Source organism: Tauraco erythrolophus, chromosome 24 (genome assembly GCF_009769465.1).
Source record: "Tauraco erythrolophus isolate bTauEry1 chromosome 24, bTauEry1.pri, whole genome shotgun sequence".
Lineage (NCBI taxonomy): Eukaryota > Metazoa > Chordata > Aves > Musophagiformes > Musophagidae > Tauraco > Tauraco erythrolophus.
Genome location: NC_141488.1, coordinates 6,082,156 through 6,106,221, shown reverse-complemented (window position 1 = coordinate 6,106,221; position 24,066 = coordinate 6,082,156). Strand labels below are relative to the sequence as shown.

The following is a 24,066-nucleotide window of genomic DNA, read 5'->3' as shown; positions in this document are numbered from 1 at the left end:
ACGTGATTTTATCTTTAAATGCTGGAGAAGGCTGTGCAGAGCTGTATTGCCTTCTGCTAACACCGGTCCATGCAGATTCTGTTTCTGTCCTGTGCCTCTGTCACAGCTGCCCTATGGCCAACAGTTCTACAATTCCTCTCAAATTGGTTTTTGCTTGTTTTTTTTTTTAATTTTATTTTTTTCTTGTACTTCTTTCATCTTCTTCATATTGCCTTGAATGCTCTTAAATACTACCACTTAATGCATGTTTCGATTATTCACTGGTTTTCCATACATGGTTCTCTTGTCACTTGCTTTTCCACTCCCCGTTTCGTCTAACGTTGCATGTCCACTTCAAGAGACGTTCCTTTTTTGATACCTACTTTCTGTGCAATCTTAGTGTCTTTGTCCTTTTCTCTCCTCTGTCCTTTGTCACTGAAAGCCTGCCTCTTTTTGCTTGGCTTGTGATTATTGTCGTGTTCACAAAACCATGGTCAAGAGTGAAGACATAGATTCCTCATCCTCTGTTCAGTGTCTCACCTTTAACTATCCTTATTTTCTGGCAAGTCTTTTACTATCTGTTCAAAGGCTGAAAAGAAAAGCTTCCAATACCATTTAGTTAAATGTATTTAACTTTAAAAATCTCCCACATTGGAGTTAGCATAACCTGTCTTCATATTTAACTCGTGAAATGTAGAGAGGCGTCTTATTTGGTGTATCAAGAATTTAAAACACAGAAGCAACACAACAAAAAATTTTGTAAGAAAAAAGTAGGAGGAGTGGCAGGAAAAAGATGTCCGTATCTTGGCTTAGCTGTTTTATTAAATGAAACTCTAATGAACTTCTCTGCCACACTTTGACCTGACACTTTTTACTGTGCAAATGGGAACTGTTCTTTTACCATGTGCTGAGCCTGCTTTGAGGAGCAACTGTACCAGATGACCTACTGAGGTTCCTTCTCCAAATTATTCAATGATCTCAAAGAACAAGACTGAAAGTGTCTCATCTTCTAATAGGCACAAGATTGAAAGTGTCCTGTCTTCCAGTGGAAATCCTGATTTGATTTGCTTTATTCCACGCACAAGGAAAAATGGGACAATCTGACATACCTCTCCCACTAGCAGTACTTTGGTTTAGGATTATCTCCATTGTTTGAATCCAAAACTTCCCTGTTCTAAAAATGCTGCTATATTGAGTAACGTAACACATCCTACGCCACAGAACTCCAGAGGTTTCCCATTCGGGTGGCGCCTTCCTTCCCCATACGAGGATGTGCAGAGGGGCCGTTAACAATAGCCGTGCATTGTCTGCAGCGGGCCGCCCGGGCAGCGTGTGGGTGTGGGCAGCGGCGGCAGCGGCGGCCGCGGGGCGATGGGGCGGAGGGAGCCGCTGGGCTGCGCCTGCGATCGGTGCGTTGCCCCTTTAATTGTGTCCCCAGCCCTCGGGCGTCTCTGTCCGACGCCCACGTCAGCAAATACCTTTTGTTTCCCTCCCGTTCAACGGGCGCCCAGGGCTCGGGGCTGCGGGACCGGCGCGGAGCCTTCAGCCACCGTCGAACCCCGACGCGGGGCCGGGGACCCCGCATCCGCCGCCCGCTCCGCTCCGCTCGGCTCAGCGGCCGCCGCCCGCAGGACCCAGCCGGTGAGTGGCGGCTGTGCCGTACAGCGGTAGGTCGGACCGGGCGTCGGGGCTGCAGGCGGCAATGAGCGGGCTGCTGCGAGGACGTCCCCGGGCTCGGCAGTCTCCGAGGGCGCCGGGGTCCGCCCGCGCTGGCAGCCGCCCGCGGAGCCGATCGTACTCGGGCTGCACCGCGTCCTCCGCGGGCGCCATTTGCAGCCCCGGGCGCGGCAACAAAGGGGCTGCGCGGGAGCAGGAGCGGGCGGCGGGTGCGCGGCGAGAGGGGCCGCGCCGAGGGGCGGCCGGGGCGCTGCCAGCGCGGGGAGGCTGCGGGCAGCGCGGGCGGGAGCGGCTCGGGCCACGCCGGGCGCCCGGCACCGGGCGGCGGCAGCGTGGCGGGCAGCTCCCGCGGCGCCGGCGGGGCGGCAGCCCGGGCTCCGCCAGCGCGGGCGACTCCGGGCTGCGTCCCGGCCCGTCCCGTCCCGGCGGAGGGCAGCGCGCAGGCGGGCGCGGCGCTGGCGGGCGCCGGTGCTGCGGTGCCGGCGGCGGGAGCGGGGGCGGCGGGAGCGGGGGCAGCAGCCCGCGGAACCGGGAGGCGCCTCCGCGCTTTGGCGGGCGGGTCCGGCGCCGTCGGGCGTCCCGGGCTGCCCATGGTCGAGCGACCAATTGGGCCGGGCGTGCGGGTGAGTGACGGCGGCCTCCGCCAATGGCGGGGCAGCCCGGGCCGGGAGGGCTGCGCCCGCCGGGGCTCTGCCGCCGCCTTCGTGTGCGGCTCCGCCGCGCTGGGGCCGGGCCGTGCCCGCAGCGGGGCGGTTCGAGGCGCGGGCCGTCTCGCCAGCCGCCGCACAAGTTGTTTTTCTCGGGCTGCGAGCCGCTCGCGTCTTCGTCGATGCGATCTTCATTCTCTCCGGAGATGCAGTAACCCTGCTGAGGCATCTTTCACCCCTTTGCGAGTTGTTAAGTTTCTTATCTCGTGTTATTACGCAGGGCAGGGGCTGCAGCGGGTTGGGAGGGATGCTGGCAATGTGAGAACACACACAATTTTAGTGTTTTTTAAAAATAGCTTGTCTTTTTTAAAGTAGGATTCAGCAACATTAGTTGAGATTGTTATGATTATACTTGTTTTTTTTACTTTACAGCAAGCCTTCCTGTTACCCCCTGACTGGGATGGAGATCTCTTCCCATCAGTTTCACCTCCTCGAGCAGCTCAACGAGCAACGGAAGCAAGACTTGTTCTGCGACTGCAACATCCTGGTGGAGGGAAAGGTCTTCAAAGCACATCGCAATGTGCTGTTTGCCAGCAGCGGCTACTTCAAAATGCTCCTTTCGCAGAGCTCCAAGGAGACGAGCCAGCCGACAATCGCTAATTTTGAGGTCTTCTCTCCAGAGACATTTATGGTTATCCTGGACTTCGTCTATTCAGGCGTATTGTCTTTAACCGGTCAGAATGTGATCGAAGTAATGTCGGCTGCTAGCTACCTGCAGATGACCGATATTCTTAATGTCTGCAAGACGTTCATTAAGTCCTCGCTGGATATTAATGAAAAGGAAAAGGATCATTACCTCAGCCTTTCGGCCAAAAGCACAAACAACGAGCCTGCCCGTCCATCTATCTATCGGTCAAGAAGGAAAGCAAAGAGCAACCCAAGGCGCTCCTATTCCATCCCAGATGAAAAGGCAAATACAGTGAATGAAAATTCCTGGAGCAGTTACAGCAGCTGCCTGTCCTCACAGGTGATTCTTCAGCGGGCAGAAACGCAGCTGTCGAAGAGAGGGAGAAAACAGGGCTCGACGAGAAAGCGCCGAAAGCACCTCGGACTGTCACAGGCCCGTGATTTTGAGCAGCACAAATCGAGCAAAGCCGAGAGGGCCGGCGGAGGCTGCAGCGCGTCAGAGTCCAGCCACGTCTCTCGGGTTAGGGAGGAGGCTGAACTGGACGCTGAGAATGACGTTGATGAGGGTGATTACGGATATAATCGCGAATCGGAAGTGATACCAAAGAGGTGGCCTGTTGCTCAGCTAGAACAAGAACTTTCAAGAACTCCCGAGTTCATGGAATTAAAAGCAGAGGAACTGTACACCTCAATGCCCACGATTTTAGGTGTAATGAGTAGTTGGAACGAAGGTAAAAAATACATATGGTTTTGCAAAGTTTGTCTTTATTTGCAAGAATTCAGATGATCTTTTGGAGAGAATTTGTGTAGCTGCATGAATAGCAAAAATGATGCCTAGAGTTGCAGATTATTTTCTTAATCTACTCAGTTATAGTGCCTAACAGAATGGGAGACTTTGAAGCCAGAACAGAGCATGAGAATTGGAATCAGAGAGCTTGACTCAGGTATTCCATAAAGTTAAAACAATACCCGCCAGATTATTTGGACCCAAGTGGAGTTTTATGAAGCCTCAAGAGCTATAATTGACTTGGGGACCTGAAGGACTGAATTTCTCTTGTAACGTCCCCAATACCTGGCAGTAATAGAGGCGTTCAGCCTAAATCCAACCCAAGTGGTTCACAAGAGAAGGTCCTGTCACTGGCAGGATGCTGCATTTCCTTTAAGGTCTAAATCAGCCCACGCTTCATGAGTGTTTGGCCAAACTACATAAAGCATCTAAGCTCTTGATGGACTGATGGAATATGCCTGAGATGGTGGAGTAAAGTTAATAGGTGTATTCTTATGTGCATTCCTTTGGAAACTATAATTATAGTTTATATTATAAGTACTATAGGTACTCTTAAGTACCTATAATTTACTGTAATTGCATATTTTTAAGATTTTGGGCATTCTAGTATACTACATGGAGATTATAAATGTCAAAGCTGTGAACTATTAGCAGATAGCTATACATTATAGCTATGCATAGTCATCATATCTGCCTCTTCCATCATCTGTATGTCTAAAAAACACCCTAAGAAAGAATACGTTCTCAAACGTCTGTTTAACACATTAAATAAGAAACAGTGGTTTGGGGGGATTACCTTTTGGGATTTTTCTTATTTAGTGGCAGAACAGAGGAAAAATGATCTGCTGCTAATTAAAGCTGAAAAATAACCAAACTACTACACAAAGGCTGCTGCTGCTTGACGTTTTACCTGTGTTTCTCTGCAACAGATGACCTACCTCGGATGCGATTCAAGTGCCCCTTCTGCACGCACACAGTGAAGCGACGCGCAGACCTGAAGCGACACCTCCGCTGCCACACAGGGGAGCGACCGTACCCTTGCGAAGCGTGTGGGAAAAGGTTCACCCGACTGGAGCATTTACGGAACCACTTCCAAACGGTACGCTGCTTCAATCGGAGATTCAGCCTGGAAAACATCCATAAGATGTCATTGGTACCAGCTGTTCAGTCATTTCCAGAGATAATACCAGAAAAGCTTCCTAGCTGCACATCGACTTTAATTATTCATTATTTAAATTGGCAAATTGTATTTTTTTTTTTTTTAGAATGATTCAGTGAATTTTATTTTTCTTTAAAAAAATTAATTTAAAAAATTTCTGCTTTTGGATGAACACTGATGTTTTCCAATTTTAAATCTCTTTAGATACATCAAGCTGGCAAACTGATCTGCAGAAAATGCAAGCGTCACGTAACTGAATTAACAGGATGTGTTGTTCAGCAAGGAACAAGACGCTACAGACTGTGCCACAAGTGTCTAGCAGAAGCTAATTTTGACAGCATCCCTGACGATTTAGATGCAGAACACTCTCCTGTCTCCTCCTCGGGAAACAAACATTCCAAATGGGCTTTGGAGGAGGAACAGAAATCAGATGAAGAGACAATGGAGGAGGAACCGTATAATTTGGTTGTCCGACACGTTAAAGATGATGTTCCAGATGAGGCAGATGAAAAGGTGAAACCAAATCTGAGGTAGATATATTTGTGTATTTGTTCCTGTTGTATTCAAGATTAAATTACTTGGGTCCTACCAACTCATGCTGGTTTATTGCTTTCAATAAAATTAAATATTTTAAAAATTCTATTATGAGAAGCAAAATATGGACTACAAACAAGTTGGTTTGTACTTGCAGACATGCAACTTCTAAATATCATCTAGAAAGTACTTCTTATCTGGAAACTATTTAGAAGAATTGGTTTATATTTCATCAAAGACTTGCTCAGAGCTCCTGTTTGTAATGAAAGCATGAACCATTTTACAGTTCTACAGACATTCTACACAATATAGATTTAAAAATTGATAATTTGCTTTGAAAGAGGCTTACTAAAGTAAGCAGCTGAGAAATATAAACCACATTTTTGTTGACACTATAATTAATATGTATATACACTTCAGAAACTTGGTAAGAAAGAAAAAAACGAGTAGAATGCTTCCTGCTGAAGAACCTATTTATGGGAGCTTTGTTTTCTGAGTGAGTTTACTGCTTCTTACAGTTCAGAAAAACATGGGTAGTTTTAAAGAATACACACAGCCATACAGAGTAGAATAATGAACAGAGCATCTGTAGTGCACTTGGATAGTATGAGTTTGCCTTTTCAGATACGCTGTGTTTTTGTACTGTGAGTTTTAAACAAAGATACACTAACATGGTTCCAAGGAAATAAAAGTGCAATCACTGGAAGTACAGTTGTCAGGGTTTTTCCTTTTTTTTTTTTTCCAGGACTGGTGCAAGATTTGCTTAAACTCCTGTCTATCTTATGCTAAGATAATGAGGAGGATAAGTCCCTTTCATTTCAGTGGGGCAATTGTGTCTTGGATCATGGAGCTACTTTAGAAAGCCTTTCTTGTGCATATAAATTTAGGATGCTTAACAGCTGCTTGACAGTCAGCATAAAAACATTTGTTTATAAGGACAATTTCCCTTAGAGTTTAAGCAACTTTTGTAATTCTAGAGTCTCTTCAGCTTTTTTTTGTAATGATATTTTTTTCCCAGTCATTTGGGCAAGAGAACCTCCACTTGCTAGAGAAACTGAAAAAGCTTAGTACTAAAGTGATAAAAAAAAATCTTAGAGAGAACATATAGCAGAAACATTCTGAGAGCAGAGAATGGTATTCCCAGTAGGAACTCTTGACAAAGAGCCACGGTTTGATCTCATGTCTCATTCGATGCTATGCGTCCTTTCCTGTTAGCAGAATCCGTAGCCTGAGGTTACTGCCAAACAAGCAAAAATTCCCTGTAGAGAACTTGAGAACAGCCATATTGATTCACATCAAGGTTCTCCCTGTCTCCAACAGTTGCCATTAACAGATTATCTAGGGAAAAGCGAGAACAGGGCAAGCCTGTATAATAATTCCCTAATGCTCTCCCAAACCAGCCATTTTCAGTTTCGGGGATTTTACTAACTTGAGATTTCTACATTTAGTAACCACCAATGCACGTCTTTTCCAAACACTTCTCCATTTTACCCTTAACTTCTCCATTTTACCCTAAACTTCTTGCATCAATCGCAAGTATCCTTTGGCAAACGTCTCCCCAAGTCCAGTGATCCCTGTGAGTCCCATCTTCAGATCTGGCTCCTGCAACAGCCGCTGCGGCGTCGCGCTGACCCCACAGAGACACACACGAACTCGCGACAGAGCTTGCTCAACTAACAGCCACAGAAGAAGGGTTTGCAGTTTAAGCACGTGTTTTAATTAACCACTTCAGGTAGGTCATTGTCTCAGCGAGAGACGACAGCCATGGGAGCTGCTGTGATGCAGCGGGAGAACAGGACTTCTTCCAGAAAAGGGCTGCCAGCTGAAACCCGCCACTCCCACAGCTCTGGAAATGGAATGAGGCGAATTTAAGGCCTGTTTTATAAGTACGTAATAAATACTGTAAAAAAAACAGATGACTGGTGACACACACTTAGTGAATTCCAATCGTTTCCTAGCAAGTTCCTGTCACCATTTCTAAAACCCGAGCAGTTTACTGTGTTACTACAGCCTGTGACTGCTGAAATACACAGGGCATCTCAGCACTTACACAAAGTTAAAATCTACCTTCATTAAATTTCTCTTTTCCCGTTTTAGAGGGCTGGGCAGAAGGACCGGCCCCCCCCAGCCCTTTCCCGCCGCCCCGACCGCCTCCTCAGGCTCTGTGGAGAACACAGCCGCCTCAACTCGACGCCTGATTGGCTGATCCCGGTCGCCTGCCCCAGCCAGCCAATGAGGTGTCGAAGCCGCTGGGGGGCGGTGGCCGCGCTCCGCCTGGCGGAGGAGCCGCCATGGCGCCGCCCGCCCGGCCTCACCTCCCGGTGGGCTCCGGTGGTTCGCGGTGCGGCGGGAAGGCCGGGAGCAGTTCGTTTTCGAGCTCTTCCTCCACAGTGGTGCTGTGTCCGGCATGTGCTGGAGCCCTGGGGCAGCTCCTGAGGGAGGAGAAAACCCAGTGTGTGAAAATCGTACTTCCGTGCCATCAAACAGGCGTATTGTCGTTCTTACTTGCAGAAAATCCCACTTACCTCAGCAGAGAGCAAAGCACCATAATTCATTAAGGTTAAAAATCCACTGGCCAAAATGACTCACACACAAATCCGCCAATTCTTTCAGTCCAAGTTTTATTTCGGCATGGAAGCTTTCTCCAAAAATAAAAGGGATTTTATCCCTCCATCGAGTATGGAAATAAAACCAGATCTATTTAAGATGACTTTACAGCGAAATAAAGATGAGACACCCCCTCCGGAGGGGAGGCACTTGCAGCATTTACAACAATTAAAGCAGGTCGGGCCAGCACTGACTGCCCCTACTCACTGTGCCCCTACCCTGTTAAATCACGCACATTTTGCTGCCCTGCAATTTAAAACAAAACACGGTTTTGATTATTTTTCATTAATTTTGATTCAGTGAACTGAAGTCCATAATCTTTAATGTTACAGGATTGTCCGTATTGTCCTTTCTAAAGGAAGTCAGGGAAGCTGATCGGAATCGCCTGCTTTTTAAAAGAAGCGAGCCAGCTTTCCGGAGTCACAGCTGGGAGCAAACCCGCAGAGAAACTGGTGCATCCCCTTCTAGAGTGACAACAGGAGCTATTAGGATTCCATGTCCATGGTCACATGCTTTAGGATTTCACGTGGAAATTTATTTACAGCAATTCAGCACCACCTGCTGGCATGACTTTTTTTTTAAAAAGTAGTCTAGGAGGTGTGGTGGTTTGTTTTTCAAACAGGTATACTTTCTTAGGCGTCCTTTGAGCAGTCAGAAGTTTTGCTACGTTAAATCTGACCCACTGCAGGTGTTTTGGACCTTCTAGATAATATGGAGGAGGGATGTCACCTCGGAATTGGAACACTTAAATCTGCAAATGAAATCGTGTCGATGAACATTATCTCCTGCCACCCTACAGAAAGAGTACTTCAGCCAGCAGCTCCACTAATGTCTCTATTTAGTTCACATAGCATCCAATACATGTATCAGCCTTAAAAGCTGACTACTAAGCACTCCTGAAAAACTTTCAACCCCTACAACTCTCTCTCTTCTTCTCAATACTCCCCAAAACCCCAACTAGTCCTTTTTTTCCTGGCATGCAGGTATTTCTCTGTCTCACCATCCTCAAGTCAAAACACAGGCTGACATTCCCCTCCATTACTCCCTTCAATTTATGACTCAAATTGGCCAATTCCTTAGTTACTTCCACGGGGATTACAGTTTTCAAGGGGCTTTTGCCAACCAATGACAAGTACCCACTCAACCACACTCTTCTTGCTTTAAATATCAATGATGACAAAGACTTCTGGCTTTTCGTCTTCACAGATCTGCATTGCTGAGTAAGTTATGGCTTTCACCTCCGTGCCCTAGAGAGAAAAGACACAAAAGCATGGATTTTCTAAATGACATGCCTTGTAGCAGTTCATGATAATACACACTATTTATCACCTTCTCTGAATGCTGTCCAGTTTTTCTCCCCAAAAAGCTGTATTTGTTCTGATGAATAAGAACATACTAATGGCAAGGACTTGGCCATGCCAAGCAACTCTTCCTTTACTTTATTGACTCTTGAATACTACAAATTCCTCCTCTTACCTCAAACGTTTGCTATGCCAATACTGACACAGCTAAAGAGCTAGCAAGGAGATAAAGATTTGTTTCTTATAATTCTTTAGGGGGGGGTGGGGGGAAAAGTCAGTAACTGACTAAGCAAAAAGCTGTCGTAGTACTGTGAAAACCAAACCCATGTACACACTCTGAACACAGATTGGTTTACTGTGTTATCAGCATCACAAAAAGGAATCCAGCTCTTGAGTTTCGCTAGTGCTGAGGAAGTATCTGATGCTCAGGCCAACAGTTTCAGGCATGCATTCGCAAAAACCAGCCAGAAAGTGACATCTTAAGTTTAGTGCCTGTGATACCACTCAGATGTGTTTACACCTGGATCCCTTGAGAACTCAGAGGTCTGTTTAAAAGTCACCAACCCTCCCCATCATACCCCTAAAACGTAAAAGATGTACAGATGAACCACTGCGTACCTGAGGGTGTTTGGGTAAAGAGAACTCTTCTCCCCACCTTTAAAGGCAAAAAGAAGAGAGGTGGTTGGAATTTTGGTAATATTTACCAAATGTTATAATTAGTTTCACTGATGAGCATAGGACAGTGAGATTTTAACTTAAAGCCTCAAAGGAAAGAAAAAAAAGTCCACAATCCACTTTTTAGAAAGCATCAGTGAACTCTAGCACATCACGGTATTTCAGAGTGGTTACTCTGAAGGTAATATGCATTTTCTGTAAATGTACTAGTTATCAGTAAATATACTGATCGTTTAAGCTCACCCAATTGATCTTATTTTGAACTGCATTCGGTCAATGTAAAGCACTTTCACCTCCTGCAAAGAAAGTGAGAGAAGAAATTTGTCAGTAACATCTTCTATCTTCAGGCAGAAATTCTCAGTAAATCCCATTTACAAGGGTTATATCCCACTGTTTAAATGGAATGTAAAACCAGAGAATCTGAGCAGCCTCAAAGAGACACACTGCTGCTTGGAACACGAAGGCAGCAGAGCTGCCCCTACCATATAACAGCAGCTAATAATTGGTGTTTGTGGTAACAAAGCTTAATTAACAATTTGTTTCTCAAGTCTTTCTGCCCTGGTATTTCCAATTCTCCATGTGTTGTGCTTAAGGGATCTGTTGTGTCCCTTTTTTCCCCTGAAGTAGCATTGCATTCAGAGCTGCCGTTATCAGAGAACAGCCTCGACCTACAAATGGAAAAAGACCAAAACAGAACACTTACCCTGGGTATAAAGAACTCATTAGCACTGAATTTATACAGCCACTCATCCAAGAAGTGGAAGAGAAGAGACAACATGTCATGTCCTGCACGATGGAAGCAGAAAAGATAGTCAGTTGATTGTCTCAGCAAGAACACCCCAACGTTTTTAAGAGTAATCAGATGTACAGCTTCTGCGGATGAGCAATGCTTAATTAGATTTTAATTAACTGCAATGACACGACCTGTAAAGATTGAGAATTTTGGTACTCTTCTCCCTCAGGGTTCATACAGTTCCAATAAAAAAAGTCAATGCAGCCTTACCTTCTGCCTCCACCTCCACTGTATCCACAGGTTCCACGGTCTCGGTATCAGTCATGTAGCCAAACATGGCCATAACGCACTGCTCAAATGCTTCTTCCAAAGTGTCTCCCCAGGCATGTAGCCTAAAAAGACATGGGATAATTTACCAGACCGTTAACAAAAGAAAAAAATCCCAAAGTACTATGCAGGTGAGAAATCAGAACATGAGAATCAATGCAGAGGAAGGGAACAAACAAAAATACTTGCTCTTCTATACCTATGCCTTTGGGCAGATTACAGAAATTTTCCTTCTTACCATTTGTGAGAAGAGTTTCTTGGAAGAATACGGAAAATAAATTTTCTACCAGACAACAAGAAAGTTCTTTCCTAATACGGCTAATTGATGTCTATAAAAGTGAACTACTCGGAATAAATTTGGCTCAGAAGAGAGAGATTAAAAGATCTCAAAAGACATTTCCAAATAGCAGAGGCTTATTTAGCAACACCACAGGTATATTACATTAGAAAAGAAACCAAACCTAATTCTACGCTCTCCCAAGACCAGAAACAAAACTGACCATCAAAAAACCCAGCATGTGACATTTCATAGTTCCTTAAAGTGGACATCTGCAACCAAACTTCGACAGGTATTCCAGATACATAGCAGTGTAAGAAACCATCAATCTGTCCCACTGAGAAATCCCAGCTGCCCATACTTACTGCACATCTGCTGTGTGATCCAAATCTGAGGGGAAGGAAAAAAAAAAGGCATGACATCACCAAACATATTTTAGAAATGAGGGTTACAACAAAGGAAATCAGATATCGTTGTTACAACAAGAACTTTTGGCATTTGTTTTCAGATGTGAAACAGTGATAATCTATTTTCTAGTATATTAGAAAAAGCACAGGTGGAATCTTGATTATTTCTGGTAAGCAGAAAAACAGCGTTTAATAATATTATGTCAGTGCTGTAAGTGTACAACACTGCGTGCAAGGTACGGCTGTTGTAACACGACAGGCTTCTACAAGCTAACTGCAATAAAAAGAAACTTTAACCAGGAGTAAAGAGCTTTTGCTGAAGTCTGCAGGACTGAAAATTATACATGTAGTGGACAAAATCTGCAGATGTTTCCAGCTCAGTGAACAAATAACACCTGTCCACACCCAAAACACCCATTATGCAAAAAGGACAGGTTTTTTAAAAAGTAGCTAACGCAAAATAGAAGACAATCTTTGCTAATAAAGTAGGATTAACATCCCAAGCATGCATCAAGTTTTACACGAGCATCATTCATATTCATTTAGAGGAACGAGAGAAAAGCAAAACTATACCAGGTGGGCAGAACCAGAGCTAACTTGAGATGTAAACCAAATGCCACGCCACGATGACTCTAACTAAAAGACTGCTCTGATGCTGCTTAGATCCTTCACACACTATTAATGGATTCTGAACAACGGTCTCTAAAGCAAACAAATTCCAGTGGATGTAAAAGAAGAATAAAACCTCTTCCAGTTATGGAAACAGTGTGACTAATGCAATATGTCACCATATTTCTGCACTGCTATCAACAAAAGATCTGAACACATCCTAAAATATATATATTTTAACAGAGAAATAGACACTGTCCCTTCAGACAGACACCCAATGGCCTCCTGAGGCGCCTCAAGCTAGCCCTTGGGCTGCCACCCACTTGCTTGACAGTTCTTAAAAGACATTCCAGGGGTGGGGGAAAGGAAGAGATAAAGATCTTTTAGGAGTGCATGCAGGAGAAAAAAAAAACCCCTCTAAGGCCAACACACTCTTGAATATCTCTTCCTATATGAGAGAGGTAGAAGAACATATTGCCTTGCTAATAAATAGCTTGAAAGGGGCAAGTTTTCAAGGTGAGACTGAACTAATTTATTTCTATCACAGTTTCTTTAGCACCCACACCAAAGGCATTTATCTCTGATAAAGATAATTGTCGCTATCTCACCTCTGTTAACTCAACTACAGACGCATCCCACAGGCTAAACACACGCGATATTCGTGTATTAAGAAACCCCACGTGTGCCTAAAAAGCATATCCTGCTGTCACCAGTCTCCTTCCTCCCTCTCACGATTGCGCTGTGTCAGAAGAGCGTTAAAAACACTCACATTCGTATTTCTTGTTCAGCGGGGGGTATTTGGCTTTGACAGCTTTCTGCTCCTCCGTCAGGTTGTAGTCCCTCTCGTCAGCTGCCATGGCTGCAGGGCTGGAGCAACACTCACCCACTTCCCAGTGATGGGAGACACAGCCACCTCCGCCAGGGCTTCAGCCCTGCCAGGCTGCCATGGGATGCTGCCCTAGAAAAGGGAGAACTGCCTCACAGCTCAGCTTTTCACTCGATGGAACCATCATAGACAGGCTCAGGTATTCAGAGCAAGACAGTAAATGCATGTCATTTACGTTTGCTGTCAAAACTGTCACTGGGAGACCGAGGAAGTTCGGAGTTCACTCCCACACCACTTGCCTCGTTAACTGATACCAGTTATGTTCAGGCAGTGAAGCCAAAGGATTACAGTCCTTACAGAAAGTGTGGACTTTGGCCTTTTCTGGGAAGAACCATGTTTCTTCCTCCTTGTTTTGTACAACACCAAGCATTTTATTCGTCCTCAAATAATAAAATACCATAACGATGAAAAAGTAAGCCCACTAGTACACTACACAGCAAGCTGAAATTTCCATTGCCTCCAAACCCGAAGATGTGACAGGAAGGATGATCTGTAGCCGTATATGCTATTTGTCTTTAGGTAAAAAAGTTTAATTTTCTGTAAGGAGAGGAATTGCATTTATGGCTTCAACCCTAAGAACACATGCATGGCCAGCGTGACCGGTGACATTTCATTTGTAAATCTGCAAGACACAAACTGGACAACCCGGTTAACTTCAGGCCAATTAATTTTCCTCAGCCTAGAACTCCCCAGATTTCCAAATATAACAACCATTCTCATTCTTTCTTAATATTTTTTGTGCATTAAAACATTTATCCACAGCTCAGCCAAAGACTTCTGTAAATAAAGCAGACGATAGATTTGCAGATAGCACGTAACATCATCAAGACAACTTTTTAACAGGAGTGGTTCTTCCTCCAGCACTCCCACACAGCCCAGACGGGATTTCCCGCTTGTATTTCCAGGTGAGGTTTAGGGGTGTTGCAAAGAGAACTCTGACACTGGGAAGGATGCTCCCCTGAGGGAATAACCCCAGAAGAGCACGTTTTGGAGTGAAACCTGCCGAGCCCTGCCTGCAGACGGCCAGACCCCAGCTGACCCCACCGCTTACCCACAGCAGGCCGGCCAGAACCGGCTGCACGGCGCGGGGCTCACTGCTGCACTGAATCGGGGGAAAAAAGAGACGTTATTAGCGATTATCGACAATTAACAACGCGAGAGCAGGCTGAGGATACTCCCAAGGTTTCTGGGAAGGCCAGGAAGGCCTCAGCCCCACACACGCACCAGTCCAGTCCAGTCCAGTCCGGTCCGGTCCCGACACGGTCTGCCTGCAGCTGTGGTGACCGGACGAAACCGCAGCGGCAGCTACGGCCCTTCTCGCTCCGGAACCGCGGCAGCCGCAGAGCCGCCCCTCGGCGCGGGGCACTGCCGCTTTAAGAACCGAGCGAGGGTCCCCTCCGGAAAATGGCGGCTCCCAAGGGAGCTTCAGCAGCACCCGCCTTCCCCCCCGCCCTTCTTCCCCGCCGCCCTCTCACGTGACCGCCGCGCGCGCTCGCCCTCCCCGTGTGCCCCGCCCCGCGCCTCTCGCCGATTGGCCGCAGCCGCCTGGCGGCAGGCGCCGATTGGCCGGCGTTGGCGCGCGAAGGGGTGCGCGGCGCCCGAGCGGCACGCAGCGGGGGCGGGAAACAATAGAGCCGCGGCCGGAGGGGTCGGAGCAGGAGCGGAGGAGCCGCCCGCCCGCCTCGCCCACCCACCCACCCACCCACCCACCCAGCCCGCCCCGCCCGCCCCGCCGCGCGTCCCGCCGCCGCTCCGCCGCCCCCGGCCCGCCATGGCGGACAAGGAAGGTAGGCCCCGCGGCGCGGCCTCCTCCGCCCAGGGCTCCGGGAGACGCGGGGCGCCGCCCCCCCCCCCCCCGCCCCCGCAACGGCCACCGGTCCGGGGGGGGGGGGGCGGCTGCGCCAGGGGGCGCGCGGGGGCGGGGCCTACCGGGGCGCGCGCGCACGGCCCCGCCGCGCCACGCGGCCGCCGCCCCCCCCCCATCCCGCGCGGCGACGGTCCGGGTCCGGGTCCGGGCCCCTCCGCCCGCCCCCGGCGCCGTCTCTCGATCTCCGCGCCCGGCGGGAGTTTGTGTTTTCCGCGTCGAGGCCGGTGCGCCGGTAGCCGGTGGGCAATGCCCGTGCCCCGGGAGGGGGGGGCTGGAGCAGACAAAGAGGTGTCACCGGCCGCGCAGCCGTGTGCCCGGGGGGGCTCCCGCGGGTCCCGCCGCTCCCGTTCGCCTTCTCTAGCAGAGGCTGGCGGCGGATGGCGGAGGAAGCGTGTGGAAAGAACCCGGCGACAGAAGGAGCCCTGGGAAACGGGGATTTGGGGAACTGGTAGTTCCAGGCTGCGCCCGGACCGGTGCGTTTAACCTCCCGTCTTTGCATTCGGGGTTTGCCGCCGCGATGCACGGCGACACCAAGGTTTAGTTTTATTATGCATCGGTTGAGGTGATGAAATTCGACGTGGTTAATATTAATTCCAAGCCTTAAATCCAGAAAGAAGGATTAGCATGTGCAGCAGGGCGGATTTAATCCTCCAGCAGCTACTCCATCCCATAGAGTGGCCGTAGCGGCAAACCAGGGCGTCATCTCGTTGGCTCCTTATTCAGTTGCCCACTCGCAGTGTTGTGCCTGTGTTGTAAATGTATTAATAAAGGCTAATTGTGTGTGTTTTTCTTAAAAAAAACACCACTTTAGCAGCCTTCGATGATGCAGTGGAAGAGCGTGTGATCAATGAAGAGTATAAAATATGGAAAAAGAACACTCCCTTCTTGTACGATTTGGTAATGACCCATGCTCTGGAGTGGCCCAGCTTGACTGCTCAGTGGCTTCCTGATGTAACAAGGTAAACTCATCCTTTTGCTTTTTGTTTTTAAACGCTGAATTTAATTCACTTTTTGTTAAAGACAGACATGTGATTTCTTTCTGTCTTGATCACTTTTTGTACCCTTGCCTTGCCAACAGCGAGTTGAAGACTGTGAACTCTGGAGAGATAATTGGTACAGACGTTTTTGATTTGGGAAAATGTCTTCAGTTACTGAGAAGATATTTTCATACGTTTGACTTCCAGGTTTTTCTTCTTCCAGTTTCACCCTCCCCTTTAATAAGCAAAAAAATACTCAAAAATAGAACTAGATGTAATTTCTCTGGAACCACCATTTTGTCCAAAGGCTCCGTAACAATATTCTGCTTGTGGCAAGTGTTCATGCCCCTCAGAGTTGTCCCTGAGAGGAGCTGCTAGGGTCTCTCGAAGGAAAGCAGGGGAGGAAGGGTTCAAGGCCAAGTTGGATGAGGCTTTGGCCAACCTGGTGTAGTGGAGGGTGTCCCTGCCCATGGCAGGGGGGTTGGAACTGGATGATCTTCGAGGTCCCTTCCAACCCAAACCAGTCTATGATTCTATACGGGCGCTCTGTCAGAGCCTTGTGCTGCTCGAATTTTTAGGTTGAGATCTTGAGTTATGATAAGTGATTTCCTCTGGAGGAAGTGAGGTTGATGTTGGAGCAGAGAGCAGCGATAACTTTAAAAGTGTTATTAGTGTTAGAAGCCGTCGTGAAAAAAATTTGTAATCAGCTCAAGTATTGGTGTAAACCCCTTCTTTTGTTTCTTGTGTTTCTCTTTCCCTTGCAGACCTGAAGGCAAAGATTTCAGTATTCACCGGTTGGTCCTGGGGACTCATACTTCAGATGAACAAAATCATCTCGTGATAGCGAGCGTGCAGTTGCCCAACGATGATGCACAGTTTGATGCCTCACACTATGATAGTGAGAAAGGAGGTAAGAGGCTGCAGATGTGGGGAGTTTTAACCATTTTTTCCTCCCCTTCTTAACGGAACGTTTGTCTTTCCTTAAAATTCAGGCAGCAAAGTTCAGATATTGCTTCTAAACTAATCAATTTATTTCGACGTAGTACCCTTATTTAATAGGCAAATACTTTGTTTTTTGAATATGCCTAATGTCTTAATAATATAGGGATGAAAAAGAAGGTAGCAGGCTTATTGCAAAAGTATGTGTGTGGAGGGACCTCACCCCTCCCTGTTTCTCATCAGGAATTGTCAGTGAATTCCATGGAGTACTGCTTACTGGTATTTTTATTAACACTTTTGCATTGCGTAAAATCTTCCAGTGAGAAAGTCACTCAAGTAAAAGAATTTTTTAATTTTTATTTTGGAGGAGAGTAACGTTTCAAATGTTCTTGTCTTGTCCAAATTACGCTGCCTGATAGTTGTGCCAGCCTCTCTCGGATAAAAAAGATGATTGTGTTTTGCTCACTACATCAGACTTGAATTTGATGCTGTGTGTTATCTTAGTTGGCTGTTAGCATTGCTCCGAGTTAGACGTTTCTCATTTTCACTTGGTTGAATCAGTCTTTCTACCTGGTGAAAGTCCTTAATGATCCAGTGTTTGCTCTTGGTTTGCCGGAAGCCTGGGTTGTGCAATTGGTATTTTGATCTTTGGGCTTCTGAGAGTTAGTCATGAACACAGTGTTGCCTAATAAAGACTTTGCTTCTCTTCTACTTTAACATTTCCCAAAAATATGCTGTTCTAATGTAAAAACAAAAAAAAACCACCCTCCCTTTGCCACAAGGATGCTGGGTGATTTTTGTGAGGTACTGAGTAACTTAAAAAGCTAAAGTAGCTTTAACAAGTTATATTGCAGTCCTGTATCTTAAACGTGGTCCAGCAATTTGTTTTTACCAGAACTTTATCTATTCTACAATGCTGAATTTTGTTATGTTTGGAAGTGCAGTTACAGCACATCTGTTTCGAATGCACAATACATCTTCGTGACAGATAAGATGGTTTAGGTATGATTAAATTTGAGGCTTGTGTTGTTAAATTTGAAACAGTAAAAAATTTTTGGGAAGAAACGGTCTTTCACTTAGCCAGTCCTGATATTTTGATGTTAAAAATACAGATGTTTAAAACAACATGCCATTTGAAAACTGGATTCTTTCAGTTACAGTTGTTCTTGTGACTGCTCTTTCAAAAATAAGTGCTTGGTAGTACCAGTGGTTGTGTCTGGATCTTCATGCCTTGATCTGAAGCTGGCTTGTTATTCACAACTACTAAAAATTCTTATTTCCAGAGTTTGGAGGCTTTGGGTCAGTTAGTGGAAAAATTGAGATTGAAATCAAGATAAATCACGAGGGAGAAGTGAACAGAGCACGCTACATGCCACAGAACCCATGTATCATCGCTACCAAGACTCCATCCAGTGATGTCCTTGTCTTTGATTACACCAAACACCCTTCGAAACCAGGTGTCTGATGCTTTTTTTTTATATCAGAAAAGGTTGATACAGTGAAAAAGAGGTTAAAAAGTTTTGTGGATTACGTATCATTTGTGATTTTAGGGGAAAGTAGATATTTAGTGTAAAAGGTTATTTTATGTGAAGCTTAAACATATGCATCAATAGAAAGGTGGCTTTTTTTTCCTTTTTGCTGTGTTTTATTCTGTCACTGTGTGTGTTGGTATTTGGGGTGGTGGAAGGTGTTTTTTTGGAAACAGTATGATTTGCTGGGTAGCTGAGCCTATTGTCCTGATATCCTGTAAGGATATTAACAGTCATTTACTGATGAACTTGCAAGATCCTATAGAATAACTGGTCTGCCACGTGTGGGGAGGATCAGAAGTGGCTTTCTCACTTGCAAAGTGCAGTTAGAGATGATAAGAGAAAAGAAAATGCTGCACCAGCAGAGAGTTTAGGAAGAGTTTTTTGAGCAGTAGCTGAGATGAGCTACTGTTCCTCCATCCAACTAGACTGGGTGACTCAAACCAAAGCATGGACGTGGCTACTGGGCTGCGTTGACTCTTCAGCATTCATTTAGAATGGACCACTGCTAGGCTATCCAGCCAAAAAAAGGAAAAATCGGCTTGGAAAAATCTGCAGTGTGCTTTTATTGGGCTAAGATGACAAACTGCTCCGTGTTGTGTCAGAGCATTTTGTTTTAATAAGCTGATTCTTCAGTTGGGGAAAACGCTCAAAAGAATAGAGAGGGATCTTGCTGAAAACACCAGAGCAAAGTTTAGTAAAGCACAGTAAAACTTAATGCCAGGTGTTCTGGGATGATACTAGGCACGGGAATTCTTACGCCACCTCTTTACAGACCCTTCTGGAGAGTGTAACCCTGATCTGCGTCTGCGTGGACACCAGAAGGAAGGTTATGGACTGTCGTGGAACCCAAACCTGAGTGGGCATTTGCTTAGTGCTTCTGATGATCACGTGAGTACTTCAGATACAGCTGGAGTACAACCTGCTCCTTGAATCCCTTGGCAAAGGCCAAAAAATATTATTTTTTTTGACGGGGTGGAGGTAGAGGAGATAAAGAGAATGACTGTCTAAAGATGCAATTTAAACTTTTTTTATTTTTTTAAAGACCATTTGCTTGTGGGATATTAGTGCTGTTCCAAAAGAGGGCAAAGTGGTGGATGCAAAGACCATCTTCACAGGGCATACAGCAGTAGTGGAAGACGTATCTTGGCACCTGCTCCATGAATCTCTTTTTGGATCTGTTGCTGATGATCAGAAGCTCATGATGTAAGTGGGGTAATGCCTTCAGAAATGGAGAGCTTCTGTCCCTCTTGCTTTCCCACCTGCTCCTTAGTCCCTCAGTAAAATGGGTTATAAACCTTTACTTTAATTCCGTGTTTGCCCCCTACAGCTGGGACACTCGGTCAAACAACACCTCCAAGCCCAGTCACTCAGTGGATGCTCACACAGCTGAAGTCAACTGCCTCTCGTTCAATCCTTACAGTGAGTTTATCCTGGCTACAGGATCAGCTGACAAGGTACACCTACCTTGAACTTGGGACGTACTTGTTTGGTTTCTGATGTGTAAATGTGGATGTATATATTGGTTACTCCAACAATTTTTATTTTTTTTTTTATATAACTAGACTGTTGCTCTATGGGACTTGAGGAACCTAAAACTGAAGTTGCACTCCTTTGAATCACATAAAGATGAAATATTTCAGGTATAACACAATGTCTTTATCTTTTATGCGCATGGGCTTAGTTCTACTTAGCTATCTGTAAAAAATGAAGAACATTCTTTTCCACTCCACGTTTTTATTAGATGTACTTGCACTTAAAAACCTTATATATTCTTTTCTCTCATCTGCTTATAATTTTCTGGCTCGTTGTTGTGGAACTGTGTAGAGCTCCGGCACAGATAAGAGTGTCCAGAAAGCCAGAGGCGGAACGTGACAAGGAAATAGTTGAGAGCTCTAACCACAACAGAAGGGTGAAACACTAGCAGCACAGAGAAAATGTAAATTATTCATGGCAGGGAGGCACAATGAAATGGCTGCAGTGTTTTCATCTCCTCCGCTTGGTCCTGTAGGAAGGCTTTAGCCAGTGCCTATTAAAGGGGATTGCTGGAACATCCTGTGATGAACAATTGCTGATTTTGCCTGTGTAAATACAGAATGTTAACACCATGGGTAGTGTGTGCTTAGCAGGTACAAAATCTCCATCTCCAACTCAGGCCTTACTCAGAAGAAAAATATGTAGAGATTTTCTTGTAGAAGGATTACTACTTAAGACTGTAGTTACCTCTAAATAAAATTGCACATGGAATCTTGAAATGTCAGGTTAGTGTGCAGAATTACGTGTTCCTTTCTAATCCTGTGATCCTATTAAGTGGTATGTTTCAGAGAGATTTATCTCCAGCAGAAGTAGTAAATGTGAGCTTTTGGGCAGTTAAGCTTAATTACAGTGCTTTCCTTTCATGTGTAAACCCTACCTACTACTTAAGGAATCCGTAGTTTGTATTTGTGCAATCCTTAGGAAGGTAAGGAGCAGCTAGTATCCTTGAGAGCTGTTTGCATTTCGTAACTTGTGGTCTTTGTTGGAGGAAAGGTTATGTGTGGTACCTCTTTGGTGCTCAAACACCTCGTTAGTGGGTGATTGTTCACAAACCTACCTCCTGTGTTACAACGTTATTATTGGCCATATTCATATTTCAAGTTAATACCAATTCGTATTCTCGTAGAGCTTTCATGGTACAAAACATGGTCGTGTTTGTTGTGAATGTCTGTCATGTTACAGCTTCTTAAAACTGACTTCCTTTCTAAATTTATCCTTGTCTGTAGGTTCAGTGGTCTCCCCATAACGAAACTATATTGGCTTCCAGTGGCACTGACCGCAGGCTAAATGTTTGGGACTTGAGGTAAATCTCAAATTATTCACATTGTCCTGACAAAATACTAGTGATTAATTGCATCACACTTAAACAAGCAAAAACCCCACCTTTTCATTTTTCCTCCTTTTTTTTACAGTAAAATCGGAGAAGAGCAATCCCCTGAAGATGCTGAGGATGGTCCCCCAGAGCTGTTGGTAAGGTTTTTTTGAACCTCATTGATTGTTTGGACCTATTGTTCATCTCTGTGATGTAGACTTGAAAACATTCCCCTTTTTCTTTCCCCAATACTAGTTCATTCATGGTGGTCATACTGCAAAGATCTCTGATTTCTCCTGGAATCCAAATGAACCCTGGGTAATTTGTTCTGTATCAGAAGATAATATCATGCAAGTCTGGCAAATGGTAAGTTGTTTGGGAAGGTGGAGGAAGTGGCAGATGAGAGATGGCGTTGAACTGCCAGGATTTCAGCATTCCTGGCTTTTAGTTACAGCTCTCAGCATGACTTGCTTTGTTAGCACTGCCTAAATCTCAAAGGGACAGTGAAATCCACTTTATGCTTGGTCAAAACAATGGTTTACAAATACTCGGAAGCTGTTTGTGTTTCTTGTGAGTTTCAAAAAAAGAAAGTAGAAAAAAAAAAAAGTTAACTTTTCCCTTCTGTGTTTGAATGAAAACAGTGTGTGTGAGAACCAAAGGTGAAATTGAGGTTTCTCTTAGTTATTGTCCTAAAAAATGAAATCTTTGATAAATGTCCTCCTGAAGATGGAAAGGGGTGGTGGTGAATAGGAAAAATTTGCTGCCCTAAATTACCAGCTGTTGAAGGTTTTGGAAAACAATCTTGAATTGTTTGAATAACCTTTGACAAGACCATACTCCTAGCTTTTGTTTATAAATTGGTTCACAGGGGCTTTGTTCTTAGCAGCATTCCGTATAGTTCTTCTGGAAGGCTCTGCTGCAAGTAGAGGATCTACTAAATGTACACAAAATAGTCTGTTAATTGAAGCAGGGGTCTCTCCTTTAACAAGGCAGATTACCATAAGCTGCTGTAACTTACTGGGTATTTATGAAATGTTTTGGAGATGTGGCTGTTATGAAAAAGGTTGTTCTTGTTGCTTCTTTAATGTTGAATGGTCTTGAGGGATCAGGGATGGGTGATACATATCTCCAGATTAAAAACTGCCACTTTTTCAAGTGGTGTAGCAGATGGAATCCTGTTCAATGTGGTGACAAAATGCTTCTTTGCTTCCTCCATCTCTTGTCTTGCAGGCGGAGAACATATATAATGATGAAGACCCTGAAGGAAGTGTGGATCCAGAAGGTCAAGGATCCTAGATGACAACTTTTTCCCCGTTTTTAGTCTTTGTTCCTTCTCTTCCTTCTCAACCCTGATATTGACTTAACACTGGTTTTGAGACACACGTAGACTTTGCCTTCAGCCATCCTTCTGTAGATACCATCGACAGGCTTTGTAACCCAGACAGCGAGTATCCCTAAGGAGAGGGCTTGGCCCGACTCAGCTGGTGCTGGGCTGTAGATCCTTTGTCACGTTTCCTACAGCAACCTCTTGCGTGTAGGACTGGCTGTTCCGTTTTAGCTGCCTTCATCACACACAGCAAACTTGGTTTTGTTTTGGTTTTTTTCCTTCTCTTGTCTTTAGCTTGCTACAGCTGCGGGCTTTTGCCTAATTTAAACAAAAGTTAAATGGGGAGAGCTGCCAGAGTATGCTTGAGCCAATGGAGATGATACAAGTGTTAATCCACTGGCAGTTCAGAAATGGAGTGTGGAAGGTCTTGTCCTCTTCAGTACAACTCAGAAGTCTTGGGATTCCTTTAGTTTATCTGTACCTTGTGGATTTTTCTGCCTCTGCAGGTACAAAACAGACTTACAGATCCTGACTTGAACTGAAATTAAAGTCCTTTCTCTATTTTTCATCTCTACTGGTAGTTCTGGGGTTTGCATTCCTTGCTTCCTTTCCCTTTTCTGCCGTCTGCTGGGCGATAGCGGTTTGGGTTCGTTAGCTATTCCTGCAGAGCATTGTTCACCTTCCATGTCTTTTGCTCTATTGTGTGTTTCTTGAGCTGTGTTTTCACATATATTTCTTTCCTTTCTGTGAAATGGTTTTTAAAACTTGGGGCCACCAAGTTGTAAAGGTGTATGTTTTACCAACTGATGTACCGCAGATGGCATGCCCGGTGCCCTAAAACAGCATTGGTAGCTGGTATCTGTAAAGCAAATTAAATGTGGATGAACTACTTTTTTTAGGAGTTAGTCCTTGACCACTAGTTCCTGCACATCTTCCACTAGGGTGTCCTGCTCCACCAGCAACCTGTTACTCTCCGTGCTCCTCATGACTAATTGCGTGTAAGTGCTTCAGATGGAATAAATTTTTTCTACGTAAACGCCGTGTAGCTTTGATTTTTGTGTCGCTGTTCTCTTTTGGTTTTGTGTTGCTTTCTTGAGGGTAAACTGCCTCTCTTCAGAAAGCAGAAAAAGCAGAAGCATAGTCTCTGCCCAGGTGTCCTGGGGAGACTGGGTGCTGGTGTAGATACACACGTGGATGCTTCTCCCCTTCTGGTTTTGTGAAATGAGTAAATGAGCACTTAATATCACCAAGCAGTCAGGGCACTGAAGTGTGCCTTCCACCTGAAGT

At 45.4% G+C, this 24,066-nt stretch overlaps 3 protein-coding genes across 12 annotated transcripts in view; 2 read left to right on the top strand and 1 right to left on the bottom strand.

Annotated features, from left to right (window-relative positions):
- The first annotated feature begins 2,763 nt into the window (after positions 1-2,763).
- On the top strand, positions 2,764-5,542 carry LOC104370633 (zinc finger and BTB domain-containing protein 8A). Of its 2 annotated transcripts, none has more exons than XM_009990295.2 (3): positions 2,764-3,604; positions 4,704-4,876; positions 5,141-5,542. In XM_009990295.2, exons 1-3 carry the CDS (start codon positions 2,764-2,766, stop codon positions 5,468-5,470), a joined length of 1,344 nt encoding a protein of 447 aa, XP_009988597.2. In that variant the 3' UTR covers positions 5,471-5,542. The 2 variants fall into 2 exon arrangements, with proteins under 2 accessions (XP_009988597.2, XP_086482271.1); XM_086626145.1 differs by having other exon boundaries at positions 2,764-3,721; positions 4,707-4,876.
- Positions 5,543-8,038: 2,496 nt separating this feature from the next.
- Positions 8,039-24,066, bottom strand: part of TSLIG1 (tRNA splicing ligase complex subunit 1) — a 179,928-nt gene continuing 163,900 nt past the window's right edge. The window contains exons 1-8 of one of the 7 annotated variants that reach the window (XM_086626025.1): positions 14,517-14,623; positions 13,176-13,364; positions 11,756-11,780; positions 11,057-11,178; positions 10,757-10,839; positions 10,297-10,349; positions 9,997-10,033; positions 8,041-9,324 (exon numbers count right to left, since the gene is read on the bottom strand). In XM_086626025.1, coding sequence (XP_086482151.1) covers positions 9,238-9,324; positions 9,997-10,033; positions 10,297-10,349; positions 10,757-10,839; positions 11,057-11,178; positions 11,756-11,780; positions 13,176-13,263 — 495 coding nt within the window. In that variant the 5' untranslated portion in view covers positions 13,264-13,364; positions 14,517-14,623 and the 3' untranslated portion in view covers positions 8,041-9,237. Of the gene's footprint in view, positions 9,325-9,996; positions 10,034-10,296; positions 10,350-10,756; positions 10,840-11,056; positions 11,179-11,755; positions 11,781-13,171; positions 13,365-14,343; positions 14,492-14,516; positions 14,624-24,066 lie in introns of those variants that run through there. The other 6 variants (XM_086626029.1, XM_086626028.1, XM_086626027.1 and 3 more) reach the window with 6 other exon arrangements.
- The window catches only part of RBBP4 (RB binding protein 4, chromatin remodeling factor), a 136,575-nt gene continuing 127,553 nt past the window's right edge, over positions 15,045-24,066 (top strand). Inside the window, exons 1-12 of one of the 3 annotated variants that reach the window (XR_015222837.1) lie at positions 15,045-15,079; positions 15,971-16,118; positions 16,901-17,046; positions 18,359-18,532; positions 19,380-19,495; positions 19,650-19,810; positions 19,935-20,061; positions 20,170-20,247; positions 21,367-21,443; positions 21,553-21,610; positions 21,708-21,818; positions 22,683-23,164. Coding sequence is in view for 2 of the 3 variants with exons in the window: in XM_086625960.1 (XP_086482086.1) it covers positions 15,064-15,079; positions 15,971-16,118; positions 16,901-17,046; positions 18,359-18,532; positions 19,380-19,495; positions 19,650-19,810; positions 19,935-20,061; positions 20,170-20,247; positions 21,367-21,443; positions 21,553-21,610; positions 21,708-21,818; positions 22,683-22,748 (1,278 nt within the window). In the remaining variant the exon portion in view is untranslated. Of the gene's footprint in view, positions 15,080-15,970; positions 16,119-16,900; positions 17,047-18,358; positions 18,533-19,379; positions 19,496-19,649; positions 19,811-19,934; positions 20,062-20,169; positions 20,248-21,366; positions 21,444-21,552; positions 21,611-21,707; positions 21,819-22,682; positions 23,792-24,066 lie in introns of those variants that run through there. The other 2 variants (XM_086625960.1, XM_086625961.1) reach the window with 2 other exon arrangements.

Coding starts and splice junctions, on each gene's coding strand:
- LOC104370633 (XM_086626145.1), top strand. CDS start 2,764: ATGGAGATCTCTTCCCATCAGTTTCACCTCCTCGAGCAGCTCAACGAG. Junction 3,722..4,706: donor AATGAGTAGTTGGAACGAAG/GTAAAAAATACA, acceptor TCTCTGCAACAG/ATGACCTACCTCGGATGCGA. Junction 4,877..5,140: donor TACGGAACCACTTCCAAACG/GTACGCTGCTTC, acceptor AAATCTCTTTAG/ATACATCAAGCTGGCAAACT.